This window comes from Vespula vulgaris, chromosome 25 (genome assembly GCF_905475345.1).
Source record: "Vespula vulgaris chromosome 25, iyVesVulg1.1, whole genome shotgun sequence".
In the NCBI taxonomy this organism is placed as follows: Eukaryota; Metazoa; Arthropoda; class Insecta; order Hymenoptera; family Vespidae; genus Vespula; species Vespula vulgaris.
Genome location: NC_066610.1, coordinates 1,721,622 through 1,745,665, shown reverse-complemented (window position 1 = coordinate 1,745,665; position 24,044 = coordinate 1,721,622). Strand labels below are relative to the sequence as shown.

The window sequence follows — 24,044 nt, the reverse complement described above, 5'->3', positions numbered from 1 at the left end:
TTATATATCTTTGGAATATAGGAAGATTTTATTTAATTTTATTAGAAAGAGGAAGGTTCTAATTTTCTTATTTTTATTATATATTATGTGTGTATGTATAAATGATACAAATTCTAGATATAGATATTAATTAATTATTGGAGTAGAAAATTAGTAATCTAATTCTAATTTTAATTAGTACAACGTCAACTTTGATTTTATATTAATTACTACTACTAATTAGAAATATTTTAATTATTTTATCAGTGATGTAGAAATATTCTTGAAAAAGCAGCCATTTTTTCTTTTCTTTTTTTTTTCTTTGATCGGGATTCGAACCCGTGAAAGTTTGGGGGGAGGGGGAGAGGCAGAGAGTTATAAATTTTCGTAGGCACCGTTTTAGACCACTGAGCCATCGTAATATCCGAATCAATCTTATCACAAATGTCTATTTAAACAAATAGAGTATTAAAAATAATTTCTAAATTCTGAAATATCTATATATTATTAAATCCATTCGAATTAAATTTTTCTTTCTTCTTCTTCTCTTTTTTTTTTTTTTGATTTAATAAATATAATATTAAATAAATCGATTAAATAATTATCGAAATAATCAACCGACGATTTATTTCGTCATATTTAAAGATTTAAAAAAGAAATTGTAATTATGATCGGAACAATTTTTGTCACACCATATGTAAAAGAAAAAAAGAGAGAGAGAGAGAGATAAAATGGGGGGAATGTCTTGTCGGACATTTAAATAGCGTACGTCGCATTGTTCGACCAGTGTCATCTTGCGAACGAAGACACTCGGATCTCAAGGTCGCATAATTCCACCCGTTCTGGAAAGGAATGCAATAACGGGTTCCTGACTCATCCGAGAATTCTCTCCTACACTTGTTGTCTTAACTCTTAACGTAATTTCACTGTGTACTTATATTTTTCACGAACTTGTCCTTATTAAATTAACTTAATCTAAAAAAAAAAAAAATCTGTTTCATCAAATCATTAGTATAATAATAATAATAATAATAATAATAATAATCATAATAATAAATTATAATAATAACGTTTCGATGAATTGAGATTAATTATTCACTTTTCCTTTTCTTTTTTTTTTTTTTAAATCATATACAAAAAAAAACAGTACTCAATAAAAAAAATAAAAGAAGAAAAGAAAATTGAAATCGAAAGAAGTAGTGCCGATAAAAAGATTATCGATAAATTAACTCGTACTTTTCGATAAATAAAAATCAATAGTACGAAAAAGAAGAAGAAGAAGAAGAAAGAAAGAAAAAAGATCCGAACGTTAATGTATTGAAACAGAAAAAAAAAAGAGAATTAAAATAAATAGCGCTCTAATAAAAACGAACGAAAAATAATAAGATAAGATAAAATAAAATAAAACAATTGTGTGTAAACTCGTGCACATAAATTTCTTAGGGAAAAAAAAAAGAAAAAAGAACAAAAAAAATTTATTTAACCAGTATATATACATACACTATCATACATGCAATCACGTACACATTCATCTCCCCTACTTACATATCTGTGTAAATGTGTGTGTGTGTGTGTCATACTCTTGTTACGATCTCAGGAGACTGTACCATATAGATGTATATATATATATATATGTACGTGTGTGTATACATATATAGTACCATAGTCAGCTGAGCGAAGGTCAGGGTCGTCCCCAAGCAATACTATCCGAGGGTTGCAATCGATGCACGATGCTGCTGCTGCTGCTGCACCCTTCTCAGTTACAGTTACCATAGCAACCACATCTCTCCTGACCTATTGCTAAAGCTAAAATGAGAAAGGGTGGGGGGAAGTAGGACCAATCCGTGCTCGACACACACACACGTGTACACATAACAATCTCTATCTCTCTTTCTCTCTTTTTCTATCTCTCTTTCTCTCTTTCACTTATATATATAGAAATTTTTTCTGAATATGTTATATCGAAAAATTTTTATTGTGAATTTTTATGGAAATTTTCTTTTTATAAATATCGTATAAAAATATTATGTATGTATGCATGTGTATGCGCGCGTATATGTTGTAATAATTATTTCTGATTTTTTTTTTTTTTTTTTTTTTCTTTTATCGAAAAGATTTTTATTCCAAACTTTTTTTTACCAACCATTTCCTTTCGATTTATCAAAAAACGAAAAGTATGTTGTTGGATATTTTTTATTTATTTTATTTTCATTTTTATTTTTTTTTAATCTTTTTCTCCCTCTTTCAATTTTTACAATGACGAATTGATATCAGAAAAAAGAATGCGAGATAAAAATATTACCGTGTACTTCGCTATATATTTACCACAGCAATAAATTTCATAAAAGAAAGAAAGAAAGAAAGAAAAAAGAGTTCAATTTAACGATTAATTAATATCTCGATAAATTCGACAATATTTTTGCAATTTTTTCTTTCCTTCCTCCATCTCGAATCTCAATATTTCTTTTTTGCGATTTACTTGTTAATACATATGAATACACATATATAAAAATATATATATATATAAAAAAAAAAAAAACTAAACAAACGAAGGAACGTACATGTATCTTACATTCTCCCTCTTTTCCTCTCTCTCTCTCTCTCTCTTTATCTTCATCTCTATCTATCTCTTATCTCACTCACTCACATTTACTGATACTGTATCTCTCTCTTTCTCTCTCTCTTACACACTCATACTCTATCTTTCTCTTATTCACCCGTTCGATATCTCTCTCTCCACCTCTCCTTCTCTCTCTCTCCCTCTCTCTCCCTCCCCCCTCTCTCTCATCTCAGTCTGTATAACATATATATATATATATCAGAGATAGTAAGAGAGAGGGAGAATACGTTCAGCTGCTTCCGCAACGATCAGCACGTTCCTGTCTTCTCATCGTCGACGCGAGTCCGTTCTTCTCTCTTATCTTCGGGTTCATCGTGCATCTCTCCACTAAACAAAAAAAAAAAAAAGACAAGAATAATAAAAAGAAAAAAAAAAGAAACGAGAAAGAAATAGAAAAGTGATAAGAGAGAAAGAGAGAGACAGAGATAACGTGTCATTTTGTGTACCCGTGTCCGTGTACGTGTCCGTGTACGTGTGTTCGTTTAAACGACATACACATATAAGTGTTAACAAAAATTTCATCGATATTATTTATTGAATTAAAAAAAAAAGAAGAAGAAAAAAAATTATTCTACACTTTTCATAAAATCAAGTAACCAAGTAACCAACCCTCTTCCACCCCCTTCCCCTCAACCCCTCACGTAACAACCAACGAACTACTTCCTCCGATTAAACGAGTGACCTTGAATCTTGACACTCTACTACTATTACTATAATACTACTGTTATTATTATTACTATATCGAACGGAGGAGTTTATTGAATAAACTTCGAGTGTCATCCGGCAATAATTTAATCCGATTTTAATTGATCAATGCAAGTGGAGTTGAGGGAGAAATAGAAAAAGAAAACGAAAGAACAAGAAAAAGAAATTAATAATTAAAAAAGAATTTGTTTGTATAAAGAAACTTTTTTCGTGCATTGGAAAAGATAGGGGTAGGTTGGGGGTGAACGGTGCGGTACAGTGAGGGTGTTAAGGGTGGCAAATGGCGGGCAGTTCAGTCGGGCGGCCGACGGGTTAAGGGTCAAGGTCAAATGGCTTCAGATCGATATACTCAACCCGGAAGTAAAAAAGAAATCTCTTCGGACGATTGAATAAAAAAGGAAAGAAAGAAACGACCCGTTTCTTTTACGAACTGTGAATTCGAAGGAAAAACAAAACTTGAAAAAATTACGAACTTGCATTATTGTAATTATTGATTGAGTGCGTGCATCTCCATAAAAAAAAAAAAAAAAAACACACGAATTAATCTCGAATTAATTACGAACGGAAGTATCGTTGAAACGATATAAAGATCGTTTTCGTGATTTGATTAATAAAAAAAAAAAAAAGAAACAAACAAATAAAAAAAAAAACAAGATGGATGGATGGAAGAGTTGGAAGTCACGTGACAATTCGTTCATAACCAATTGGTATCAACGTGTTCGTGAATCATACGTAGCCGTTTGGTTCTTCGGGATGTTTCAGAGTGGCGGAATGTCAACTGCGAGTAATAGTGGTGGGGGAGGTGGAGGAGGAGGAGGAGGTGGGAGTGGGGGTGGGGGTGGAGGAGGTGGAAATGGGGGTGGTGGTAGCAGTGGAAGTGTTAGTGGAGCTTTAAGTTTAATGGGCTGCGTCAGAGAAGCTTCTCCTCCTCCCCCAAATCATCACCATCATCATTATCATCATCATCATCATCAACATAATCAGCAACAACAGCAACAACAACCTCGTGGACTTGGAATTGGTGATTTTTCGTCGAACAGTAGCGTCGATCCTTTACCTAAAGGTCAGTATTAATTAATTAATTAATTAATTAATTAATTTATTTATTTATTAATTTATTTGTTGTTATTGTTGTTGGTAGCAGAGATGTCTTAATTGAATTATAACTGTGAAGTGCGAGTGGTAACCAATGTTTTTCTATTTTATTAATTTTGTAGAAGTTTAGTGACTTCTAGGGATCTTTTTTTTTTCTTTTTTTATATGTGAAGTAAAAAGAAAATGTATAGAAATTTATTAGTCATACTAATTCAGAATTAATCGATACGAGTGTTACTACAGTGAGAGATATGTTTACACCGTTGTAACTTTCACTTAATGTATATATATATATATATTGTAATACCTGGTAGATATACCAGTTTGAACAAAAGATTTGATCAATCGTCGATTATAGATCGAATTGTGATAGTTTCGTGAATCTTTTTGTTATTTTTTGACTGCGGATTCGATGATTGTGTCGTTTTCATTGTTCTTACAAACATTTGACTATTCTCGCCCACGATTGGCCATGACCCACTTTCACGATTTCTATATCCCTCTCTCTCTCTTTCTTTCTTTCTCTGTCTGTCTCTTTTGGTCCAACAAAATTCCAATCTCGAGTATAGCGAGTAGATATAATTTTCTTGATAAAATCTCCTTTAATTTCTCTAAACACTGAAAGGGATCTAATCACACACATACACACATACATACATACATATATAAATCAGGTCAAAAATTGTTAAGCCAATTTCTTACAAATGGAGCATCGATAGAAATTACTTTTGTAAGTAATCTCGAAGTATATGGATAAATACATATACTGGGTGGGTCTAAAATATTCGTGAATTTGTAATTTTATCATTTGAAAGATAGAAAATTAAAGAAAAAAATGATGATAATAATTAGTCCGAATAGTCTCGAAAAAGTTTATTAAAGTCGATTTTTTTCATAATTTATTTGGAAATTTTTGAGTCACTCTGTATGTAGACTACATTAAGGAGAGTGAAAGAGATGATAAAAAAGGAAACAAGAGAGAAACAAAATTTCCGAGAATATAAAGAGAAAGAAGTTTTAGACTCTGCTATTATTCGCAAAAGTCGCGGCCATTAATGTGATGCTCGAACGATTTTGTCATTGGTCAACCGTGAAAAACAATGTCACGCCTGAATCGTTCCAGATGTATATATATATACTCAAGTTTCTTCCTATTTTATCATTTCTACTGTACGATTATACTGTAGTCAAGCTCATTAAATTTTTTCTGTACAAAAAAAGAAAAAAAGAGAGAGAAAAAAGAAAAAAAAATTAAGAAATCGTTTCTAAAAAATAAAAGAAGGCAAGTAAACAAATAAATAAATAAATTGTAACATTATTAAAGTGTAATTGTATCATAGTAGGTAAAAAAAGAAATTGTAAGGCCCAAAAAGGCCCAAAATAGTCTGCATCATGAGGCCCAAATTCTTTTTTTTTTTTAATTCGAATATCAATAAAGTGACTTTATTAATCGATTGAAAATAAAAGTATTATAATTATGATATATTTCAAAAAATCGTAAGGCCCAAAAAAGTCCCAACTTCGAACTCTTCGCAAGTCCCAATTTTTTTCTTTTCAATTTTTCTTTTTTCTTTTTTTTCTTTTAATTTCTATGCAACTGATCAACAAGATATTTTATCAATCGAATAAACAAAACTATTACAATTGTAAGAAGTCTATTTAACATTAAAAAAAAAGAATGACATACACGTATATAGAAAACAGACAGACACACGTATAAAACTATCTATCGTAATTTAAAATTAAAAATTTATTTAAAAAAAAAAAAAAGAAAGAAAATATTCAACTAAAATTGACTACGTCGATTTTCTTTTCTTTTCTTTTTCTTTCGTTTTCTTTTCTGTTAATAAAAAAAAAAAAAAGACTAATAATAATAATAATAATATAATGATACTGAACGTACATGTGTACATTTAATAGATGTACGTATATTCACATACATACATACACGTACATACACACATATTCACATACTAATACATACAAACGCATACAACGATATTAAAACGTTTTTCAAGTTGACGAGATATATATCGAAACCGATAGAGTTATCAAACGTTTTCTAATCTTATCGATGCCGTTCCCAATGTTATGAGAGACTTGCGATGGTAAAGTCAGTCAGGTGCAGGTATTATAGTATATATGTAGTTAACTTTTTGTTCGTATACTATATAGTTTTACAGTTCTTATAGTGACAATGGAAAATAGGATGAATAGTTTCTTTGAATTAAACGATTTCCTTGGTAAGACGTATCTTCTTCTTCTTTTTATATATATAAAAAAAAAGAAAAGAGATCTAGGGACATTTTCTTTTTTTGTATTTCGTTGCATTCTAATCGATATTATAATAAATTGCGTTAACAATAATGAATGATATTAATTTTATTAAGTGAATTAAAAAAAAAAAAAAGAAAGAAAGAAAAGAGTGATTATTTTCGATATTATTAAATTTATTATTTCGACATTTTATAAGTATTATTAATAATTATTAATATCCTTGTTAACGTTACGATATAAAATAAATAAATCTATATATATATATATATATATATATATATATTAATAAAAATTGTCTATTATAAATTTTATTGGTTTAATTATTTTTTTATTATGAAACAAATAAAACTATATATATATTATTAATTACTAAATTAATTTCTTGATTGTTATCATTATTTTTTTTTTTTTTAAATAAATATTTAAACTGTAACTTTAACTACGATATTAAACAATTTTAAATATATATATATATATATTCATTCTTTTTTTCTTTTTTTTTCTAATCCATTCTAAATAAATAATTTGTCCAAGTACAATGGACGAACCATTAAAAAAAAAAAAAAAAGAAATAGAACACAATATCTTATTAACATCTATAGAAAGAAAAAAAAATATTACAAAGAAAAAAGAATTGATTCGATCGATAGAAGAACATGAGATAAAAAGATTAGAACCATGATCTTAGAAATACTTTATATATATATATATATATATATGTAATAGATAAGATGAAGAAGTTTTAGAACAGATTAGAAATCATAGAGATAGAACAGTTGAAAAGAAAAGAAAATTAATTGAAAACTAGTTGACATCGTCGATTTTGCAGAACCAAAAAAACGACGTTTTCATCCACTCAGAGGATTGAGAAAAATTTTTCGAAGGAAAAGTCGTGGCCCGGCTGACGTACGTTTGGTATCTGCACCTGGTACAGTTGGGAATGGCGAACGGGATAGTTCAGAATTGGGACGGATCCCACGGGAAGATGTCACACTTAGACATCCTGCTGGAAGGGCTGAAGAAGCACGAAGTAGAAGTGCTAGCGAGTTACTCACAGACTCATGCGATCACGAAAGGTATATTTATTATTATTGTATTTTACTATTATATTTTATTATTATATTTTGTTATTATAATTCTTTTTTTATTCTTCTTTTTCTGTTTGTTTATATATATATATATTTTTTTTATTATTATAACAAATGTGCGTATATTTATTATTACGTCTTTCTTTTATATATTTATATTAATATACTTAATATTTGATATTAATAAATATTAAATGTATATTCAGATATTTCTTTTCCTTTTTTTTTTTTTTAAGCGATTTAATTTTCTAACAATTTCAATTTTTATATATATATATATATATTAATATACAAATAAATGTTTAGATATTTATTTCTCTTCTTTCATTTTCTCCATGTTTTTTTTTTCTTTTTTTTTTTTTCCTTTTATTTTTTCGCTTTAATCCAATCAGTTTTTTAACCATTACAATTTTATATTATTTAAATCAATTTGTTTGCAATTAATTTGAAATTTATTCTTTCAAATAAACTTTTCTTCTTCGAATTAATTAATTAACAATCAATTTTCTCAATACGATTCCTTCGAAATTAATCTTCCTTTCGATCGGCCATTTTGAAATTAATTACTTCGCGATTTCGGAAAATTAATAAACCGATTTGACAAAAATTAATTTTCATATTCGTTCACGATAATGATTGGACGAGGATTTATTAATGGACGATAGTAATTGGTGGTGATGGTGGTGGTGGGGGTAGGGTGGGCGGAGCGTGTATGCGATACAAGACAAAGAGTGGAGGGAAACGAAGAAAGAAAACAAAAAATAAAAATAAAAAAAGAAACAATAAAATAGGAAGATGTAATTAATTTCGTATACTTCAATTATACGAAACTAACTACTCTTTGAAATATTTCATATATTTGCAGCAGTAAAAGAAGTTCAATATCTTCAATCACTTCGATTGGACTATCATCTCGAAGCTATAGATTGGTTACTCCGGTGAAGCCTCGAAGGTCCTTCAAGCAGTAAATATCTCGATGGAATACACTCCTTTTTTATTGATTATTTAAATTAAAAAAAAAAAAAAAAAAAAAAAAAAAATCTTTTTTTTTTTTAATTTTTTTTTCTATTAATTTTTGTAATTTCTTTTTCATTTTTTATTTATTAATTTTTTTGTTTTAATTTATTATACTTCATTGCCGCACAGTGTCCTTTGAGAATTCGTCCTTTTGAATCATTTGTAATTGTAATTTTGTACTCCTCGTTTCTCTACTTTTTTTTTTTTTCCTTTTCTTTTTCTCGATCATGTGCTATGATGTCCTTGATATCGAATTTTAATGATAATTGCTTTTAATGGGAAGATTTGAAATTTTTATTTGAAGTTATTTTTGCAAGTATTGTCTCCTTGTGTGTGTGTATGTGTATGTGTATGTGTGCGTGTATTTGGGTCTTGTTAACTTTTGTTTGAAAATTTTTCTTATGACGTGAAAATAAATCTTGTCTTTGGGACTATATCGATCGATTATGATATTAAATTTCAAAGGGTCTTTTATTCTAATGTTACAGTCGAGCCCCGACCCCCTTGACCTCGATTAGATCTGTAACATTTTACATTCTCTTTTCTAACTATATTTCTATAACTGGTTATATGGGATATTGATGACTTTTATTGTCTAATACGAAAGTTGTTGATTTAATTATGACTCTTTTAATTTCTTTTCTTTTTTCTTTTTTTTTATTTTTTAAACGATATTATTGACTGGAAAAAATTTCTTTTTATTGTTCTCACTTATTTGTTACTTTTAATTTGTAGATTTAAAAAGAAGGGATTAGATTCATTTTAGAAAATATTTCGTTCGCTTTGAACGAATTTATTTTTCGTATATATATATATATTTTTTTTATATCTACGTATCAAGTAAATTTTGTTAACAAAGTCGTCGGCTTATTCGTATCATTATCATAAAATTCGTTCTAATTCATTATAATCATCTAACTAATTTTTGTCTAATATCACTAAACTAATATCACAAATATTCATCAAAAATTTATTAATCTATCATGTAAATATTTCCAAAAGAAAAAAAAAAAAAAGAAAATAAATAAATAAATAAAATAAAATCACATTCGTTATCAGCACGTTCCTAACTCTATCGTAAATTTTGTCTAATCCTTTAGAATTTTCTAATGTGCTTCTAATAACTGTTTGATTGTTACGTATTAAGAAAACAACAAAAAAAAAAAAATCATTTCATCAATTGTATCAACAATATTGTTTGTATTTGTCATTTTTCAAAAAACAAGTAATTGTATGTTATCATTATTATAATAATAATTATTTTTATAATAATAATTATTATTATAATTATTATTATTGTTATCCTTTCTAATTCATTATTATTTTCAGTGTATTTCGAAGAAGAAATGGAACGGAGGATTCTTTCGTAAAGCTACGAGGTGGTACAGGAAAATTGTCAGTATCTCACGACAGTGTATTCCCAGGAGAGGTGCCTCATACTCGTCCTCTTTCCTCATTGGACAGTCTGCCAGCCCTCGAGGTCAGTCCTCTTTTTCATTTCCTTTAAATTAAAAATAAAAATTTGACCCTAGAGAATGGATTCAAGATAAAAGATTACCATATATATATATATGTGTGTTTTTTTTTGTTTAATCTTTTATAATCTATAATATATTATATATATAAAACAAAAATAAAAAATCTTATATTTTATATGTATATATATATATATATATATATATATATACAAAAAAAAAACAATTTTTTATATATTATATATATATAAAAATAAAAATCTTATGTATTATATATATAAAATATATTATATATAAGACAAAAATAAAAAATCTTTTATATTTTATATCTATATCAAAAATACAAATCTTTTATATATATTATATATATATATATATATATATAAAATTTAATCAACAAATCTAATTGACGTTGATAATATATAAAAACAATTCATTTAGATTTTCTAAATTTCTATTTGAAATAATTTCATCAAAACTTTCTAGTTACGTTTAGAATTGATTTAGAAATTGGATCATTGTCATTGTCGATCGATTGTCATTTCGATTAATCTCGAAGTTTAATGTTCGAATTTTATATTTATACGTTTGTTAGAAAAAGTTTGCAAATTTTAAGTAGAATTAATTTTTTAAGTTTCTAAGATACGTTTAGAATTAATTTAGAAATTGTAGATACGATTAGTTCGGTTACGTAATCCTCGGAATCTAAGGTATGTTTAGAATAAATTTACAAATTCTAGATGCGATTAGTTTGTATGTAAAGTTCAGAGCTTCTAAGGTACGTTTAGAATAAATTTAGAAATTGTAAATGCGATTTAGTTTGATTATATAGTCCTCAGAATCTAAGGTATGTTTAGAATTAATTGAAAAATTGTAGATGCGATTAGTTTCGTTATATTATCTTGATTATCTAAGATATGATTAGAACAAATTTATATAAGCATTAGATGAAATTAATTATTACTTTCCAAGATATGTTTAGTATAAATTTAGAAATTGTAAGCGCGATTAGTTGGATTTGAAAGATGTTTGAAATGTCAAAAAAAAAAAAAATTTTTTTTTTTTATAGATAAAATCAGTTCGATCGTATGAACTGAAATTGAAATATGTTTTAGAGAAAAAAAAAAAAATTCATTAAAAACTTTCAATATACGTACATACATGCTTAGAATAAATTTAGAAAGTTTAGACAAAATTAAATCGATGGTATCAGCTTTTGAGATACGTATAATAATATTAGAATGAATTTAGAAAGCTTAAGTAAAAAATTAATTCGATTTAACGAACTTCCCATGGAAATTTGTAGAATAAATTTAGAAAGTTTAGATGAAATTAATTCGATTTTATATATACCATAACGATCTCGTACAATTAAGACGCATTTGGTACGAATTTATCAAAAAAAATGAAAAAAAAAAGAAAAAAAAAACAGGAATCACTTCAGAAGCGATTAGAATCAAATTTGGTATTAGAAAATTTTAGAAAATTTTAGAGAACGAAAAAAGGAAGAAGAGAAAAGAAGGAGAAAAAAAAATTGTTTAGAAACTACGAATGTTTAGAATTTGTCGAAGAATATCAAGAGACGTGACTATTATCATCGTCTAGCTTGATTTAGAGACAGCCATTTAGTATATTCTAAGCACGTGTGAATCGAATTAAGACGGTTACACATGTCTTAGGATCGACTCGTGACTCGTCTTCTAATGTTCTATTCGCACGATTACACGATGACGAGATCCTATTTTACCTTCTAATCATTCTTACTTGTTTACTTTTTAACAGCTATATCAGTGAACTTAATTATAACTAATCACGTCCATTTTATTATTTTTTTTTTTTTCTTCTAATCGAATAGCTTCCATGAATTATTTCTACTTATTTTTTATTGTCATGATTAATAAGAGATTAGATACAATATTTCTTTGTTCATTTTCTTCTTTTTATTTTTCTAATCATACCCTCTAATCATTTACATTTATTACGTGTTATATATACGTGTATATAAATTTTGGTTCAGTAATGAAAATTTTGGATCTACTCGAAAAAAATTTGGGTCCCATTTTGAGTCCCAAATTTTTTTGGGCCCAATTTCGAGTTCCACGATTTTGAGGCCCAATTTTGAATTCCGCGATTTTGAGGCCCAATTTTGAGTTCCACGATTTTAGAACCCAATTTTGAGTCCCAAAATTTTTGGGACTCAAATTAATGTCTTCATAATAATATCCACAAATCGTCGTCGTGTTCCGTTCCGTTCTGATAGTCGAAGAAAGTCACGAAACGAGAAGAGTGTTCGATATGTCTCTGTGTGTGTATGTATATATATATATATATATATATGTATATATATTTATTCATTCCATTCACTTAACGTTCTCTTTGTTTCTACATATGTCTCTATATCTCTCTATCTCTTTCTTTCTTTCTTTATTTCTTTCCATATTATCCAACGCACACAGCGACGACAAGAGAGGAAAAGCAACGAGATCGAACACAAAGACTACGCACCGTACGTAGTACAAAGGCACAGGATATCCTTACGAGTAAGTTTTATCTTTTCGTTTAACAATTTTTTTTTCTTCTTTTTTGTTTTTTTTTCTTCTTTTCCTTTTTTTATTTTTTCTGTTTTTGTTTTTCTGTTTTCTCGCAATTCTCTCTTTATTCTTGTTCATTTTTATCTGAAAAATAATGTTCGAATGTTATACACACGTCGAGGAAGTGTTTATTTTTTTTATTTTTTATTTTCTCTCTTTTTTTTTATTTCTTTTTTTAAGTTATTCGATCGATAGAATTATTGACAATTTTGTGGGAAGAATCTTTTTTTCTTTCTTCGAGAAATTTGTTGATCGGTTTTTATTTTATTTCTTTCTTTCTTTCTTTCTTTATTGTTTTTTTTTTTTTTTTTTTTTTGATTATAAAATTGTTATCAGATCTTTCTTCGTCATTATTTTTTTTTTTCATAATTAATAGAAATATATTTGACAGGTGCTCGAGCAAATAAAGACGGTCATAGAGAACCGGAACCAGCAACAATCATCGGCAATTTCCTCTGACAATTCAAATAACACCTTGCAACAGGTGAGATATAATTATTATTACTATTAATCGAATTTAAAAAAAAAAAAAGAAAGAATTTCTTTCATTTTTCCATACTTCAATAAACTTTCGCTTGGTAATATATACAACGTTGTTCCGCGTGGACGTCATGTCATAACTCATCGTTAAAGTTGTGTACGTTGGGATCTAATGATAGACAGTATTATTATCATATATATACACATGCATACTGTATATCTATGTATATATTCATGTAGGTAGATATGTTAGAGAGCGTTAAAAGCGAAATGTAGAAACTTTCACCAACGAATCGAAGGAGTTTAATGCTCGATTATTAATTTCTATATAATTTCTCCCTTGAATTATATTCATATTTCTTCTTCTTCTTTTTTTTTTTGGTTATTTATTATAATAAATTTTATATAATATTTTTTTCTTTTTTAATAATTCGACTTTCTGCATATCTTTTCTATTTTATATAGATATATATATATCTTACATGTTGTTGCTTTCTTTATTTTATTTTATTTTTTTTTACTATGTTTTTATTCATGATATATTTATATCAATTGATTTTTATATTGTATCAATTATAATATATATTTTTTTATTTTGTTTTATATCCTTAAAAGTGTTTGTAATTCTGTGCTTTAAAAACCACTCACTATTCAATCTCTCTCTCTATCTATATATATATTTTTTAATTCTGATATATATATTTATCGTATTATATTTGATGTGATATATACATTCATTTATTATATTGATATATTATTATATATATATTAGACAGTATGATTAACATCGTTTAAATTCTTTTTTGTTAAATTATCCAATATCGCAAGATGATCGATGTTTTTTTTTTTTCTTTACACCACTCGGGATTCGAACTCACGAATTTTAAATAATTAGATATTTTTAACCAATGTTTTAAACCACTCACCCAAATCTCGTTCCACATTCCTTTTATTAATATACGCTATTTATCGTAATTGATGTATATATCGTATAAGAATATTTCTAATAATTTTCTTTTTATTTATTATTAATATCATCATCATTATTCATTCATTTTTCTTCTTTATGATTACTAAAAAGAATTTTAACAAGTATCCGTCTTTTTTATTTTTATTATTATTATTATTATTATTACTATTACTTACTTATTTATTTTTACAATTAATTTAATTAATCGATCAATTTCGTACGTACGAATATTTATCGATGAATTAGTGATTTTATTGAAGAATCAATTGAACGTACTTGTTATTTAGCTTTTGTATATGTTTCTTTCTATGTGTGCGTGCGTGCGTGTGTGTGTTCGCACGTTTGTGTATACGTGTGACATCAGAAATCCGTTTTTGCGTTTCAGACTGCGGGAGAACGTTATCAGCAGGAAACCACCGAGGTGAGATAGCGCGATTATAACACGTTTCTATCTATTTATTCGTCATTTATAATAAACGTCAGTCAGTAATAAATCGTCCATTAGTGAAGTAGGATCTCGTCGGTGTTGTTGGTGTTACGAAATTATCGAATAATTCCAATGATATTTCTTTCCTCGAGTCTTTTCTATTTTTCGTCTTAAATTTGTTCAGTAACGAGCTTCGTTCGTTATACAAATTTTTATCGGTAATTTTATCTATTTCTTTTTCTTTTCTTTTTTTTTTTATTATTATTAATATTATTATTATTATATATAGTAATAAAATCTTTTAATAATAATATTGTATAGACATATAATAATAAATAATGGAATATATCGTAATATAATAATGATGATGATGATGATAATATACGAGAGTATAAGATAATAAATTTGTTTTCTTTTTTTCTTTTTGTTATATATAATAAATTTTCTTTAATATTTTTTTTTCTTTTTTTTTTTTTAAATTATAACTGACATGTGAAAGCGATACGAAATGAGTAATAGAAAGATAATTATCAATTGTTGGAGGAGAATAGTTAAGAGCACTTTGCAATTATCTAATTTTGCGTCAAATCATTCGTCGAAATTAAAGGTAAGATTATTATCGATAATGTCATAACTGTCTGTCTCTATCTTCTTTAATCTTTTTTCTTTCTTTCTTTCTTTTTTTTTTTTTTTGAGTCGAGCAAGCTTTTTTAATTAGCTTTCATTTGATCGGAATCAAGTTTTAAATTTTGATAAGTTGATCTTATGTGATTTCTGTTTTATTTGGATTACTTGGAAGAAAGTTAAGTTATAATCAAAGTTATTAAGTAATTAAATTATTAAAGAATTATTAAGTAATCAAAATATTGAAATATATATGCAGGTTCTTCCTTTCTTTCTTTCTTTTTTTTTTTATTCACGAAAATAATAATATTGAACATAATAATTTAATCGTATAGTAATAGTTTTCTTTTCTTTTAATCAGAATAATATAGAATTCGGATTTTGAATAACGAAAGGAAAAGAAAACTTCGTTTCAAATACAAATTATTTAACTCTTATTAAATCACACACACACATATATATATATAATATAAAAAGAAAACAAAAAAATCCTTGTTATTTCTTTCTCTTAAAAATTTTTTATTTCTTTTGCAGAATCGTTTCGGAAATTACGACAAACCGGATAAAAGTATCAGCGATGAGAGCCATATCAAAGTGAGTAAAGAAATATTAAATAAATAAATAAATAAATACATGAATAAGAAAAAAAAAATTAAAACAATAAACAATATTCCACGAAAGGAATATACGATAGAGAAAATCAAAACAAATCCAAAAACAGAAAAAGAAAAGAACGAACGAACGTCGTCAAAAAATTCAAAAATCCCTCAACTCGACAAACAAAAGAACGTCGCGATCAACAGGTGGCGCTAGTGCGTAAAACCCCATTCGAGAAATTAATTAATTTTCAATAACTTTCTATTAAAAGTAAAAAAAGGGAAAAGATATTAAATTCGAAGCAAAACTTTTCATTCGAAAAATTTTTTTTCTCCTTTCTATAATGAATTAAACAACAACTACAACAACAACAACAACAACAACAACAACAATAATAATAATAATAATAAAATAATAATAATAATAAAAGTTTCACTATGACGAAATAGTTGCGTAAGAAAAATGACGTAAAATGTGTAAATATGTAACATATTCTTTCTCTCTCATTCTTATATGTTCTCTCTTTCTCTCTCTCTCTTTCTTACGTGTTCTCTTTTTTTCTCTCTTTCTCTCTCTCGTATAATACCGTAATGAATAAAATTCAATAGAAAAGGTAAGGGAATACAACACAACATGGCTACTGCCAAGAAAGAGAAATAAAAAGAGAAAGAAAAAAAAGGAAGGAAAAAAAACAGATGAACGGTGATTCGACTGCCGTTTGAAACGCGTTTTACGTCCCTTTTACGTCCACGGAACGTTCATTGTTCTGTTTCTCTCACGTTGGAACAAGTAGGCAAGCAAGCAAGCAAGCAAGCAAGCAAGCAAGCAAGCAACTTTGCGTTGCCTGCCATTATTATTTCAGAACCTTTTTTTTTTTTTTTTTTACAGCGAATTCGATTTTTTGTTCTCATTTTTTCGTCCCTCCGCCATTTTTTCTTTTTCTCTGTCTATCTCTCTTTCTTTCTTTTTTTCGTGACCATTAAGAAAAAAAAATGGGGAGACAAAAACTTTAAATTGCGGTACGAATATTTACGAAGAAAAAGAAATTCTTTTTCTTTTTCTTTTTCTTTTTTTTCGTATTAAAAAATTGGAAGAAAAGAAATTTTCGAATTAAAAATTTATTACAAGATTCTTTTTCCTTTCTTTTCTTTTTTTTTTTGTTGGAAGGAAAAAGGATTAGTAATTTTGGAGGTTAAAGATTTAACGAATTGAAGAGATTATGTTGAAGATTTATTTGAAGATGTTCTTAAGTTAAGGAGAGAGAGAGAGAGAGAGAGAGAGAGAGAGAGAGAGAGAGAGAGAGAGAGAGAGAGAGAGAGAGAGAGAGAGAGAGAGAGAGAGAGAGAGAGAGAGAGAGAGAGAGAGAGAGAGAGAGAGAGAGAGATTTTTAAATCATAAAATTTATTTTTGAAAAGATCTTTTTAGACAAACCAACCCTTTTTTTTTTAATTTAACAATCTAGGTCATTTTTTTTTCTACCTACGCCACACGTTCAAAAAAAGAAGAAAGAGAAATGATGATAATAATAATAATAATAATAATAATAATAATAATAATAATAATAATAATAATAATTTTCTAAGGATAATTATTTTTCCTAGTATATTTCTAAGCGACACCCACATATACATTTACTTGTATATGTGGGTCACCTTTGAACTCCTATATATACTAGGTCTTTTTTTTGGTTTTGTTTTATTTTTCGTTGTTTCGCCGTTGTTGCATTTTGCAAACCTGAAAATGAACGTTAACAAATAGACACATAAGTTCGGAATATTCGAGGATGGGTAAAAAATGAAAAGAAAACGAAAAAAAAAGAAACAATGAAAAAAGAAGAAAAAACAAAAAATGAAAATTAAAGCGTCACGGCTGGTTGATTTTTCGAATTTAAGCTCATTAACGAGTTGGAATGGGAACGGGGCAAAAGGCAAGTAAGAGAGTCTCTTTCGAGAGTGAACGCGGAAACGTGTGGGACATGGCACTGTGTTCGTGATATTTATTTTACCGTTACTTGGCCCGCGTTCTCTCTATCTCTTTCTCTCTTTCTCATTGTGTATGTCGTCAACAGAGTTGTTCCAACATTATTTGCACAAATTAAAAAAAAAATTTTGATTTGGAAAAAAATGTTTTTTTTTTTTTGTATGTGTGTATCACAGCAACTGTTTATTAATTATTTAAATTTATTTGTGCGAGATTAAATAATATTTTTTCTTCCTTTTCTTTCTTTTTTTTTTTTTTTTTAATTTTGAATATTAAATAAAATTCATTTCGTAAGAAAGGAACAGTCATTTTTCAAATAATTTACACCGATTATATATGATATGTATATATATATACGTGTGTGTATGTATTTAATGTTGATTGAATTATCTGTAGGTAATAGTTCATGGTTTTGAGTTAATTTTCGTCTTTTTTACGTGTTATCGACCGTCGTTGGTAAATTACCAACAAGTGAATATACGGTCGATAAATGTAGAAATCTTCTGAATTTATCGACAGAACTATAATCTATTTGTAGACACGAAATCTTTTTTTTGCAACATCTTTAATGAATTTGTTGAATTATTATATTTCTAATTTTTTAATTATGAAGTTGTATTTTATATATATGTAATTGTTAATTAATTATTTAAACATTGATTCTATCGATTTTGCTATTTTCATTTTTTATTCTTGTGTTTTAAAATATATGCATATTATCGACCGTCGTTGGTAAATTACCAACAAATAAATACACGGTCGATAATCATAGAAATTTGTCAAATTTATCGACAGAACGATATTCTACTGTAGGTATATTGATTCGATGAAATCTTTCTAACAATATCGTTAACTTAATAATCATATGTTGCATTATTTATAAATTTTACAGGACGTACCGAACGTAATAAGCGAATTTATTAATAATTAATAAAAAATTATTCTTCTAAAAGAAAAAGTCGAGATAACTCGAGTCTGGAATAATTTAAAGGAAATTAACGTAAATTATAAGATTGAATTATAAATTAAATTGATAATTATTTATTTAAGCATTGATTTCATCTGTTTTGCTGTAATATATTTATTCTTCAATTTTTTCTTTAATATATTTGTTATTATTATTCTTATTATCCGAGCAAGTAGTATACTTTCCTCGAGTATTATTACGTAAAAGGATTTACAATGTTACGATCGACTTCTCTCAATCCTTTCGAAACGAGAAACCGACTTGTGCAATGATAAAACGGAACTATTATATCCTTTTTTTTTTTCTTTCTTTCTCCCTCTATCTTTTTTTTTTTATTATTATTATTATTACTATTCACGTCTTAATTGACGATCGTTGAGGCAGGTCATTGGTCGTGTCTGCAGAAAGACTTAGAATCATGAGAAAATGTTTACTTTTTATTTTTTTTTAAATCAGGTCGTACGACAAACTTCTTTATCTTCAAAAAAAAAAAAAAAAGAAAAGAAAAGAAAAGAAAAGAATTAAAAGGAAGAGAAAACCTATCGTAAATTTCATAAAATCATTTTCTTTGATGATGTTATCGTAAATCGTAGATATTGATGCACAATTTTTAATTCGTAATATTTCTTATGTTCTTCTAATTAAACAATAATAATAATAATAATAATAATAATAAAAATAATAATAATAATAAAAATAATAATAATGAAAATTATAATGATAATAACGTGCATGTATATATCATTTCATTTTTATAAATCAATATGATAATAATTAAATTAAATGAATAAAAGACAATAATTTTTTTTTGTCATATATAATATTATTATTATTATTATTATTATATAAAAATAAAATAATTATTATAATTAAATATTATTGTTATTATATTATAAAATATTATATACATACATACATACATACTATATATTTATATAAATATATATATACACATATGTACATATTCAGATATATACATATATATACATATATATATAAATATATATATTTACTTTCTTAGCTTATATATTATACTATTTTTATAAGTATTATTTTGTGTTATTATATTATTATATATCATCATCATCATCATCATCATCATCATCATCATCATCATCATTATTATTATTTTTATTATTATTATTATTATTATTATTATTATTATTATTATTACTATTACTATTATTATTACTATTATTATTATTATTATTATTATTATTACTATTACTATTACTATTACTATTACTATTACTATTACTATTACTATTACTATTACTATTACCATTACTATTATTATTATTATTATTATTATTATAATTATTAATATTATTATTAGTACTATTATTATTATTGTTATTATTATTATTATTATTACTATTATTATTATTATTATGTTGACATTTACGTTCGTACATAACGGCAGACATAGTTGTTAAGCCGGATTGGTATTTACGTGGCATTTTGTTGCAGACTTGCTTTCGTCATGACGTTTCTTGCAAGGCCAAAGAATCCATATGAATCTTTGATCGAGATTTATCTTATTAATTCGGAGCATTATACACATGTTCACATAAACATTCACACATTCTCATACATATACACACAGATCATTGGTAAGGCTCGAACGTAAACAAATAATTAATTAAACCATTAATTACACCATTAATTGAACGTAATAGGTCTAATCGAAAAAGATGCTTACGTGATATATGTGCGTGATTCGATTTACATAATTAAAAAAAAAAATTAAAGAAAAGAAAGAATTCGAAAAGTCAATCATAAAATTTTATTCGTTTATTAGAAAATTGAGGAAACGAATCGCGATATTTGAACGTAGTAATTACGAACGATAAACGGATGTTATAGAACCCTAATCGAAAAATCGATCAAGGAAGTGTTACATAAATTTGGCATTTCCTACAATTATGTATGAATTCATATTTGTACGGTTTGATGTTTCTATCTTTTCTTCTTTTTCTTTTTCTTTTTTCTTTTGAATATAATAATATAATAAATACGATAATAAGATGGATTAATATAGAGATAATCTAAGTTAAAATCGCTTTGATTTTTAAAACGATTAGAAGTGTTTACGTCGAAACGTTAATATAATACGAATTCATGGCGTAGAATAAATTTTCTAAAATTTCTAAGATAAAGAAAAAAAAAAGGGGGAAAACATAAATCATATTTACTATTATTTTCGATTTTATTTATTTATTTATTCTTTTTTTTTATGGTAAGAGTTCTATATGAAGCTATAATAATAATAATAATAATAATAATAATAATAATAATAATAATAATAATAATAATAATAATTTTTGAGAAACACGGAATATTATTATCCATGATTGGTCGTTCGTGTTCGTTTGCACGTTTAAATATTACAGTAAAAATTAGGAAATTCTAATTTAAGATGACATAACAAAGTCGATGATAGGTTTAGATCTTTATCGTTAGATCATCCACCCGACAACGAAAAACCATAATGTTTGTCGTTTATTGTCGTCATTATTATTATTGTCATTGTTGTTGTTGCTGCTGCTGCTGCTGTTGGTGGTGGTGGTGTTATAAAAGATTCGTGAAAGTATAGTTGACATTTTTTTTTTTTTTTTTTTTCGTTGCATCGTATTATCTTTTTCCATCTTTCTATCTTTCGGGACGGAAAAGAAAAATAGATACAATCGACGTGTTCGTTAAGCAATCTTGATTATACTGAAAGAGAGTGTACGTCTTTCTCTGTTTATGTGTGTATATATATGTATGTGTGTGTGAAAAAGAGAGAGAGAGAGAGAGAGAGAAAGAGAGAGAGAGAGAAAGGAGAACTTGTAGGTGAACGACATGATTGAGAAATCCAGTTCGAGGAAATAGAAAATGTATCTTTAGATATATTTGTAATGCTTAGATAATTCAATTGCTTTTATTTTTTATTTTTATTATTTTATTTTTTTTTGAAATATATATTATTTTCTGTAAAATTTGTTTGTAATAACATTGTAACGTGTTCTATAAAAACAATGTATCTTCAGATACATTTGCAATGGTCAGATAATTTGTTTTTGTTTTCGTTTTTTTTTTTTTTAATCTTGTTTTGAAGAAAAGAGTATATTATTTTTTATAAAATTTTCGTATGATAATATACTAATGTATTCTATGAAAAAATGTAGCTTTAGATACATTTGCAATGGTTAGATAATTTAATCGATTTCTAAAAAGAAGAAATAGAAAGAAAGAAAGAGAAAATTATATTATTTTTTTTTTATAAAATTTTTTTATAATAATATACTAATATATTCTATGAAAAAATGTAGCTTTAGATACATTTGCAATGGTTAGATAATCTAATTGCTTTTTCTTTCTCTCTTTTAACTTTTTTAATTTTCTTTTCTTTTTTTTTTTTTTTTAAGAAAAGAAAAAAATGAATTTTTAGCTAATGCAATAATAATAACTGCATTTAAATAATTATCTAATTGTATTATCGTTGGAATGATTAGATAATCGTATTATTCTACGATAAGTTTAATTTAAACAGAAAATTCCTTTTTCTTTTATAAATTGTATCTATTTAAAAAAAAAAAGAAAAAAAAAAGCAGAAGAATGTATTTTTATATAATACCAAAGATAAATTTCATTGAAATAATTATCTAAAAATCTATTCGCGGTACGATTAAAATAACTCAATTTTTGTACGATATTTGTACTCAATTTATATAAAACCAATTCTTTGAAAATTTACAAACTTTTTATTAATTTAAAGAGATAAAAAATATTGCCAATAATTGTAGATAATTATCTGAATGTATTTTTACGAATGATTAAAGAAAAGAGACAAAAAAGAAAAAAACAAAAAAAAAAACAAAATATAAATAATCCACATTCATAAGACATCAATTAAATATTATATACACGAAATAATTTTATTTATGAATACTTTTTGCGTGTGTGCATGCACCTGTATATGTGTGTGTGTGTGTGTATGTCAATTTAAATGTTTTTAGTTTAAAGAGAGAAATTTATCTGAATCACGTGTTCATAGAAGATCGGACGTTGAAAGGAATGAATCTAACGTGTGTTCGTTGAGTTTCTAACGGGGGTGAGGGGTGAGGAAGGGAGGGTGAAAGAGGAAGAGGCAAACGAAAGGTTTCATACTTTGCTAAGAGCGTGCTATAGTAACAGCTGGCAGCTGCAGAACGAGATGAGTAGCAAGAACCGTTATCTTGTCTCTTTCTTAGATATCCTAGATCGTTAGATCGTAAATAATCGTAAATAATCGTAAATAATCGAAAATTATCTTCGTACTTTCTCTTATTTTATTTCATCTATGTATCTATTTCTTTTTCTCTCTTTTAATTTTATTTCGTTCGTTTTGTTTTCGTTTAAAAGGTTCGTCAAAAAGGAAAATGTACGAATAATTAATTATCTTGGAAGGTCGGCCATTTCTTTTTTCTTCTTTATAATTTTTTTTTTTTATATATATATATATATATATATACGAACGAAATTATCTATAAAGATTCATTATCAGTTTATCAAAATGTTTTTCGTCGCTAATTAAAACAACAAAGTTATTCGATTATATTTATTATTTATATTTATCTTATACATAGATTTTTATATATGTATATATATATATATAAATCTATTATTATATATAATCTATCTATTATTTATATATATCTTATATATAGATTTATACACACAGGATACACACACACATATACAAACATAAATTAATATTATTTATAAATGATATAATATTAATTTATAAATAATATATAGATTTATATATACATATATATATACACATACACCTACACCTAAAAAAAAAATTTATACAAATCTCATAACCATAATATACCAATTCCAATCATCACTACCACCACTACCATCACCATCAACATCACCATCACCATCACACCACCACCACCTCTCTCTTTCTCTCTCTTTCTCTCTCTTTCTCTCTGAAACAGCACAATGTTCTAGTCTACCCACTCCCAAAACTCAGCAGCCAAGCAACGAAGCTGCTAGCAACTTGAAAGGAATCACAGCGACAGTCGAACGATGCGTTTTCCACGTGCGACACGCGTTTCTATCCACTAGAAATTTACTCTCTTTCTCTCTCACACACACACACACACAAACATATAGA

General features: G+C 26.5%; 1 protein-coding gene across 6 annotated transcripts in view; it reads left to right on the top strand.

Annotated features, from left to right (window-relative positions):
• LOC127072334 (TNF receptor-associated factor family protein DDB_G0272098-like) overlaps positions 1 to 24,044 on the top strand; it is a 69,638-nt gene that overhangs the window by 28,064 nt on the left and 17,530 nt on the right. The window contains exons 3-10 of one of the 6 annotated variants that reach the window (XM_051012684.1): positions 4,067 to 4,367; positions 7,506 to 7,752; positions 8,630 to 8,728; positions 10,111 to 10,261; positions 12,713 to 12,796; positions 13,239 to 13,331; positions 14,683 to 14,718; positions 15,883 to 15,942. In XM_051012684.1, coding sequence (XP_050868641.1) covers positions 4,076 to 4,367; positions 7,506 to 7,752; positions 8,630 to 8,728; positions 10,111 to 10,261; positions 12,713 to 12,796; positions 13,239 to 13,331; positions 14,683 to 14,718; positions 15,883 to 15,942 — 1,062 coding nt within the window. In that variant the 5' untranslated portion in view covers positions 4,067 to 4,075. Of the gene's footprint in view, positions 1 to 2,795; positions 4,368 to 6,334; positions 6,643 to 7,505; positions 7,753 to 8,629; positions 8,729 to 10,110; positions 10,262 to 12,712; positions 12,797 to 13,238; positions 13,332 to 14,682; positions 14,719 to 15,882; positions 15,943 to 24,044 lie in introns of those variants that run through there. The other 5 variants (XM_051012680.1, XM_051012679.1, XM_051012685.1 and 2 more) reach the window with 5 other exon arrangements.